Below are 8,807 nucleotides of genomic sequence, written 5' to 3'. Positions count from 1 at the left end.
AAAAACACGTTTTACTGTCGTAGAAAATCTGCAGATTATTCAGATTATTTTTGCTGAAACATGAATCTTTTAGTTTTAAAGCAAACTTGTTGGAATTTTCCTTTTCTGAACTTATTGATTAATGAGGTCATAATTTCCTGCCGATGACGGACACAGAACATCAAAAGAGTTTTGTAATTAATATCTTTAAATCGCTTTTGCTCATAAACAGAAAATAAATCATTTTGTTGAAAGAATATTTTGCGTTAACGTTCGAACGTTTTCGTGAATATAAATAAACAAAATGAAAACTGAGATTTTAAACTTATTGATCTCGTTGAGTCGTCTTCAGCCAAAGGTTTTTAAAAGTCCCAAGGTCCTCGAACGCACCGGCAGGACGCGGCGTTTTCAGTTCAGTCAGGTCTGGACCTCGTGACCTTTGACCTCTCATATCCTGGTTCTGAAGCCTACTTCCTTCCTCTTTCTCTTTCTCTCCTTTCTGTCTTTTGTCCTCTATTAAATCTGACTCACTCTGATTTATTATCCTGCAGTGTGTGTTACTGCTGCAGTCACCCTACCAAGGACACACACACACACACACACACACACACACACACACACACACACACACACACACACACACACACACACACACACACACACACTGATTCTCTGCTCCACTGATTATAAAATGACCTGCAGCTCAATTTCATCTTTCCAGATCACTTCTGTCCTTCAGAGCACCACACTGCTGTGTGTGTGTGTGTGTGTGTGTGTGTGTGTGTGTGTGTGTGTGTGCGTGTGTGTTAGTTCTGTCTCTACGAGGACATTGTGTGCAGGACCGTTCGTCCCCTTCAGGCCTTTTTTCGTTTGGGGACGATTCGTTCGTCCCTTCAATTTTTCTCCGAATGTTTGATTTTCAAGAATTAAAGTGTTTAAAAAAGTAAAAAAAACGCTTTAAGAGAACCTTTAACGGGTTTAACAGGAACCTTTTAAAGGTCATTGAAAATGTCAGAGAGATCTTCGTCGGGTTTCTTTTTTGTGAGCTTGAAAATGTTCTGGAGATCCTTGAGAGAGTTTTTGAAAATGTTCCAGGGGTTCTTCAAGAGGTCCTGGAGGCGGTTCCAGGAGGGTTAAAGGTTCTAGGTACCGGAGGTCAACGGTCTTTGAGGGAACCCAAGGAACCTTGAGGGGTTTCCACGGGTCCTTGAAGGGGTCCCAGTTAGACGGTGTTGATCAGAACATCCTGATTGGTCTGATTGGAGGCGATCAGAGTCTCTCATTGGTCGGTTCAGGTCTTGGTGGTAATGAACCTCCGGTCAGGGGTTGGGGTCAAAGGTCAGCGATGGATACAGTTTTATGACACTTACTGCATGTGTGTGTGTGTGTGTGTGTGTGTGTGTGTGTGTGACTGCCAAGTGTGACATCATCATCCCTCTCACCACGTGGACCAGAGATTAACAGGAGTGGCCTGTAATCTTTTAATCCTGTTGACAGACCTTACTGCTCCTCTTCTCCTGTCTCCTCCTCTCTCCTCCTGTCTCCTCCTCTCATCTCCTGTCTCCTCCTCTCTTCCTCTCTCCTCCTCTCCTCTCCTCCCTCCTCCTCAGATCCTCCTCCTCTCCTGTCTCCTCCTCTCCTCTCCTCCCTCCTCCTCAGATCCTCCTCCTCTCCTGTCTCCTCCTCTCTTCCTCTCTCCTCTCCTCCCCTTCTCCCTTCTCCTCAGATCCTCCTCTCTTCCTCTCTCCTCCTCTCCTCTCCTCCCTCCTCCTCAGATCCTCCTCCTCTCCTGTCTCCTCCTCTCCTCTCCTCCCTTCTCCTCAGATCCTCCTTCTCTCCTCTCCTCTCTTGTCTCCTCTCTTCCTCTCTCCTCCTGTCTCCTCCTCCCCTCTCCTCCCCTCTTCTCCTTCCCTCTCCTCCCTCCTCCTCAGATCCTCCTCCTCTCCTGTCTCCTCCTCTCTTCCTCTCTCCTCTCCTCCCCTTCTCCCTTCTCCTCAGATCCTCCTCTCCTCCTCTCTCCTCCTGTCTCCTCCTCCCCTCTCCCCCCTCCTCTCCTTCTCTCTCCTCTCTCCTCCTCAGATCCTCCTCCTCCTCCTGTCTCCTCCTCCCCTCTCCTCCCCTCTCCCCCCTCCTCTCCTTCCCTCTCCCCCCTCCTCTCCTTCCCTCTCCTTCCTCCTCCTCCTCCTCTCTTCCTCTCTCCTCCTGTCTCCTCCTCTCTTCGTTTCCTGTCTCCTTGTGTCCTTTCCTCCATTTCTTCTCCCGTCAGTGCTTCAGATTGTGGTCTGAATATTCTGGTCGTCCCTGAATGTGTCTTTGTCCTTAAAGGTCCTTAAAGGTCCTTAAAGTCCTGGAAGTGTTTCCAGGACCTCCGAGGAGTCGCTCAGAGTTCACTGATAAAAAAACAACTTTGAATAGTTTCTGTCGTTGACCTGATTAAATGAAACCGAGGGAACGTCAGGGATCAATAATCTCGAGTCGTTCAGGTCGTCGTGACAACACAGTCGCTTCATCGGCGTTGTGGTTCACACCGACGGGTCTGAACGACCTTTTCACCTTCTTCAGACGGGCAGTTCAACACGAACCGGTCCGGAAGTAACCGTCACCGTGAAACCAGACCGGCGTCCGCCGAGCGGAGACGAGGGAACTTATAATTTATGTGAAGATTTAAAAAGAAGAAATCCAAGAGAAGCAGCTCGTTCGAACGTTTTCGGAGGCTGAAACAGAAACTTAAAAAAAAAAAAAAAAAAAAAAAGTGAATTTATTTGGTGAGAGAGACTCCTCCCCTCCTCAGTTAAAGTCTGTGTTTGCAGGAGTCTCCCGGTGAACCGGTGAACCGGTGAACTGATGAGTCACGTTTAGAGCCGTTCAGGGTTTGTGGGCCAGTCAATCGGCAGCGCGTTGCCGGGACAACGAGCTAAACTGAGCCGGCTAATTTTGGCAGCAAGTGTTTGATGAGGTCAGCGAGGCCGCCGGCAGACGGACGGACGGAGAGACGACAGCGCGTTTACCGTCTCGTCAGTCAGCTGATTGATCGATCGGACGCGATCGGGTTTGATCGGCGGGGAACTACGGCAACACGTGAAGGACATTTCACAACAAACAGAAGAATAAAAGATCATTAACTTTATTCTACGGTCCGTTCGAGCCTCGTCACGAACACGCCCGCGAGCCGCGAGGCGTTCAGGGTCTCGTTCGTTCGTAATTCTTTCCTGCGCTGTCGCGTCTGAGGACAATAAATCTGGGCGCCTTAATTAAAGCTGGTTGGATCCCGAGCGACGGACGGCGTCCCCGGCTGATCCGAGGTCAGCTGGCAGCCGATCAGAGCGAGGCGGGAGAGAGAGAGACAGCCAAATGTGTGACCCACAGATCAACGCCGCTCCGTTGCCGCGGTAACAAACGCCTCATCCTGTCACCGATAAGAGTCAGCACCTTGAATGAAAGCCGTGAGTCATCTGGAAGATCAAAATACTCCCATTTAAATATAAACTCACAGAAATCTAAAAATCTCTGAAATACAGTTTTGTTGTGGATTTGTTGTAATAATAACAACAATAAAAGTAATAATCATATAAAGCTGCAATACCAGCGAGTGCCACTAGAGGTCGGCTCCAAAAAGCCTCCAGCTCCATAGACTCCCATTCAACTTCTCTCATCAAATCCAAAGTGAATAAAATGTGTCCATCAGTTATCTCGGTGTTGTTAGCTAAAGTCACTCCTTCTTATTAGTTTTCTGGAGGTCCATCTGAAAATAATCCCTCATTCATTAGAAAAGAAGATTCAAGAAGACCTGTTTTTGGGGGCGTGTCTGTTTGATTGACAGGCCTGTGGTGCAGTCAGGTTACAGCTATCGGTGGGCGGGACGTAGTATCGTCATGGTTTCCAATCAGATCAGGAAACAGGAAGTGACAGTTCAGTCTGATGATGATGATGATGATGATGAGGATGAAGTTCTGTCATTAGCCTTGTTTTATCTTGACCCAGTGATTTAGCGTGGATTAGCCAGATTAGCTCGCTAACTACAGCCGTGGCGCTATTTCTGTTTCCGACTCACTTTCAGCTCCGACATGTTGGTGACACCGCTCAGGGCAGGCTGAGGTTCTACCTGAGGTTCTACCTGAGGTTCTACCTGAAGGTTCTACCTCGTGTTCTACCTGAGGTTCTACCTCGTGTTCTAACTGAGGTTCTACCTGAAGGTTCTACCTCATGTTCTAACTTGTGTCCCACCTGAGGTTCTACCTCATGTTCTACCTGAAGGTTCTACCTCATGTTCTAACTTATGTTCCATCTGAGGTTCTACCTGAGGTTTTAAAGGATGTTCCACCTGAGGTTCTACCTCATGTTCTACCTGATCAGTACATGAACCTTCATGTATCACCATTGAAAGATTAAATTAGATTTTATTCTAATTCAGCTGTTTAATAACTGCTTAATAACTGTAATAACTGCTTAATAACTGTAATAACTGTTTAATAACTGTTTAATAACTGTTTAATAGCTGTTTAATAACTGTTTAATAGCTGTTTAATAACTGCTTAATAACTGTAATAGCTGTTTAATAACTGTTTAATAACTGTTTAATAACTGTAATAACGGTTTAATAGCCGTCAGGCTGCAACATCTATTTATTATTTGTGATCTCTCATTTTATAATTATGCAAACAAACATCGATTTCAAAATAAAGTGCAGCAGCTGGTTCAAACTCCTCAACACTGAATTACTGACGAGCTAACAGCATTACACCACTTAGCTCTGAGTGCTGGTGTGTGCGCGTGCAAATGTTTTTTCATTGAGCATCGCTGCCCCCCTCCCCCCCTCTCCTCCTCCCCCTCTCCTCCTCCCCCTCTTCTCCTCCCCCTCCTCTCCTCCTCCTCTCCTCCCCCCCCCCCTCCCCCATCTCCTCTCTGTCTCTGCAGTCGTGACTCACCAGCAGCTCGTCTGTTGTCATGTCAGGCTACGCTAGGCTAACACAACGGAGCTGCGTGTGTGTGTGTGTGTGCGCGCGCAGGCTAACGCTGACCTCTGTGACTGCGCTCGTGCTTGCCTCATACATACGTCATCACCGTCAACGTCATCATCAGCCGGCGCCACATGAGCTGCGTGTGAAGTAGCGTCAATGCTACCAGCTGTGTGTGTGTGTGTGTGTGTGCGTGCGTGTGTGTGTGTGTGTGTGTGTGCGTGTGTGTGTGTGTGTGTGTGTGTGTGTGCGTGTGTGTGTGTGTGTGTGCGTGTGTGTGTGTGTGTGTGTGTGTGTGCGTGTGTGTGTGTGTGTACGTGTGTGTTGGCAGTTTTATTGACATCTGAATCAAAGTTAAATGCTGCATTCTGATTGGCTGGAGCGTTATAGTTATTTTAAGAGGATTAAATGTTCCTCTTCTTGATCAACTAATCAATCAACTAATCAATCAACTAATCAATCAACTAATCAATCAATTAATCAACCAATCAGGTTCAGAATTTAGTCCCTTTTTTCTCAGGTCTTATAAAGTGTAAGATGCTTTGATTCTCTGAATTTCCTCCATTATTTGCTTGTGAAACATATAAAAATAACCTTTACTTTGATTAATTATGAAGGAATTAGAAGCTGAAAATGTTAATTTAGTGACAAATCAGTTGCTCATCGTTGATGTTCGATGAGGTTTCACGGACCGAAATAAGACGAGAAAGAGGAAGAAATGAGTAAAACCAGTTTCTCTGACGTTGTTCGGTTTCAAACGATTAAAATGAACGAGGTCGTTTCAGAATAAAAGGATCTTTTGACGAACTGTTCCTTTAACGGACCCGACGGACGTCGTGTCTCCTTGTGTAAGAGCTCAGAGGGTGATGGCAGCCGCTGTTACGCAACTCCTGGCACATTGCGTTCCCCCCCCCCCCCCCCCACACCACCTCCCTCCCCCCACCCCCCCCCACCTCCCACTCCTGTACCATTCCAGTTTGATTCCATTCATACCAGTTTCCTGGTGGCACTGTGACCCAGTTACCCGCCCCCCTGTGTGTGTGTGTGTGTGTGTGTGTGTGTGTGTGTGTGTGTGTGTGTGTGTGTGTGTGTGTGTGTGTGTGTGTGTGTGTGCACGGACCCTGTATCACACCAATTAAAATACCAGAGAGCGAGAGAGAGGCGGCAATAATCGTTCATTCATGCCTCTCGCTTCAGTTCAGAGTGAAGATTCATTCATTCATTCATTCATTCATTCATTCATTCATGAGACCGTAAACATCAGAAGTAAACGTGTCACAACATCTGACATCAAACATTCATTTCCAAAGCAGTAAAATGTGATTTTGTGAATCATACGGAAGCCCATTAGTGCCAGAAAAAGAAAAAAAATAATTAATATTAATTTAAAAAAATGTTTTTTAATATAATTTCTCCTCTACTACGTCACAGTTACGATATTCAAAGTCAAAATGATAAAATTGTTCATAAGTAAAAGTCAAAAATTTGCAAGTAACAAATTTGAGATAGAAAATTTTGGATGTTTTAAATCAAGATTATGATGTTATGATTTTAGTCGTCGTAGCATCGCATTCAAAAATCAGTAATCGAGACATAATGTCAAAATATTTACTTTTTAAAATAAAATACAAAAACAATTTAAAATTATTATTGTGTTTCATTAAAATTGTGAGATAATTAATAATCGAAATTATTATTATTATTTTACGTTTTTCACACCAAGTCAATATTATGACCTTTACAAGTCAGAAAATTGCGGGATAACTCATCGGATCTCAGCGATAATCAACTGAGACAAATCAGTTATTGTTTAAAATTAAAATTTATAATTTTGATTTATCAAATAGTTTTCTCAAAAATTGTGAAAAAAAAATAGTAATTTAATTTACGAAACTTTTGGTAAAAATGTGCAATGCAAAAAGTATGTGCGTACAATTTTTTATTTCTTAAAGCAATATTTTAATTCATGTCAGTTTTATAATTTAATTTGAATTTAATTATTAACCAGCAGATATGCCAACATTTTAAATTATTAATAAATATTGCCATCTGTGTGTATTTTCATGGCATGATTGTGCTTCCATAATTTATGCACATAAATTAAAAACAATAATCTTTTTTTGGTTTTAATCGTAAATGTTGGTGGACTTCCACCTTTAATAAAACATAAAGTAAGATGTTTGTAATTCAAGTTTACGTAATTTGTTCACAAACAGTAAAAATAATAATGAAAATAAATGGAATCAGCAGATGCAACATTTTTTTTCTGCAGTTTTTATTTCTACGTCGGTTTTTACACAAAGAACGTGTTTAATCGTGACGAAGGTGAAACGATGAAGACTTTCTCTTCGTCCTCGGAGTCGGAGCGAGGACGGAGGAGGAAGACGAGGATGAGGAAGAGTCGCTGCCGGTTACATAAAGCTGCCGTTGCTGAAATAAACATGAGACGCAACTTACGCCCGGAGTCGCTGACTTATTAAAGAGACGCTGAAAATAAAATGAGCATAAAAACACTTGAGTTTTATTGAGGAACTTCTGTGGCAGTTCTCAGATGTCTCACTGTCCCTGAACGTGTCTCCGTCCCTCTCCGTCCCCCCGCAGGTGTCTTCCTGATCCCGTACCTGCTGATCGTGTTCGTCGGAGGAATCCCCATCTTCTTCCTGGAGATCGCACTCGGGCAGTTCATGAAGGCCGGCAGCATCAACGTGTGGAACATCGCGCCGCTCTTTAAAGGTGCAGTACGACAAAAAAACAACAACAGCTGCACGGATTTCAAAATAAAAGAGTTTTTTAGTTTTTTATTTTGTTTAACTGTTCTTCAACTAGTAAAAAAAACTCGCCGAGATTAAAATATAGCGTCCAGAAAGTGCAGCAAACAGGGATGATTAAAGACAACTTAAATAGAAATAGAAACCACGAACATACGTCACACTATTTTTAAGATTTATAGTTTTTAATCCGTCAAACATCAAATCAAGACGGCAAGAACAAAGTTTTTCTCCTAAAAAAAAATATATATAAAAATATTAGAAATAAATGCATTTAATTTAGATTTAAATCAACAACAACAACAACAAAAAACTTCATTTAAACCCTGGACATCTGTGTCGAGGCCATCGTTGCCGTGGCAACAGGCCCTAAAAATCCAACTCGGCAAGCGGGTGGAGGTGCGTTCAAGCGCGCACGTCGCTTCTCACATTCAGCTTTTTCCGAGCAGGTTTATCTGTCAGCTGATAATCTCTGATCTGCCCGTACGTGCTGACACACACACACACACACGTACGGGCACACGTACACACACGTACACACACACACACACACACACTCACACACACACACACACACACACACACACACACACACACAGTGTTAAGTACATCTCGTTCCTTTGTATGAATGGTTGTTATCGGGTCATTGATCTTTAGAGCGCATCACACGACCATTTACAGCTGCACTTGCTTCACACCACAGACCTTCATCTGACCTCGCAGCAGCTGACCAGAGCTCCGCACTCACACACACACACACACACACACACACACACACACACACACACACACACACACACACAAACACAAACACACAAACACACAGTCCCACGAGCTTTTATTTTGACAGATCCGCGTAATTTCCTGTCAATTTCTTTCATAATTTTTCAAGAATCAGCTGTAAATTTTCCAGAATATTTCCACGGAATTTTTTTTTTTTTTTTTTTTTTTTTTTAAATTAAAGGAAGCATGGAAAGTTTCAGCTGCGTTGTTATATTTCAGCTTTTAAGTGACTCATTTTTGGAAACATTAAAACTGAAACAGAAACTTCAGTTAACTGAAGCAGAATCTCTGGTTTTATTTATTTAATCTGGAAAAAAAACTG

General features: G+C 43.3%; 1 protein-coding gene across 2 annotated transcripts in view; it reads left to right on the top strand.

Annotated features, from left to right (window-relative positions):
- slc6a8 (solute carrier family 6 member 8) overlaps positions 1-8,807 on the top strand; it is a 35,037-nt gene that overhangs the window by 4,185 nt on the left and 22,045 nt on the right. For both annotated transcript variants that reach the window (XM_069177757.1, XM_069177758.1), the window contains exon 2: positions 7,536-7,667. In XM_069177757.1, coding sequence (XP_069033858.1) covers positions 7,536-7,667 — 132 coding nt within the window. The remainder of the gene's footprint in view (positions 1-7,535; positions 7,668-8,807) is intronic.

This window comes from Embiotoca jacksoni, unplaced genomic scaffold, assembly GCF_022577435.1.
Source record: "Embiotoca jacksoni isolate LCO1_2020_lvr unplaced genomic scaffold, fEmbJac1.0.p SCAF_77, whole genome shotgun sequence".
Classification (NCBI taxonomy): domain Eukaryota; kingdom Metazoa; phylum Chordata; class Actinopteri; family Embiotocidae; genus Embiotoca; species Embiotoca jacksoni.
The sequence above is the reverse complement of the archived record's forward strand: the minus strand, read 5'-3'. Positions and strand labels throughout refer to the sequence as shown.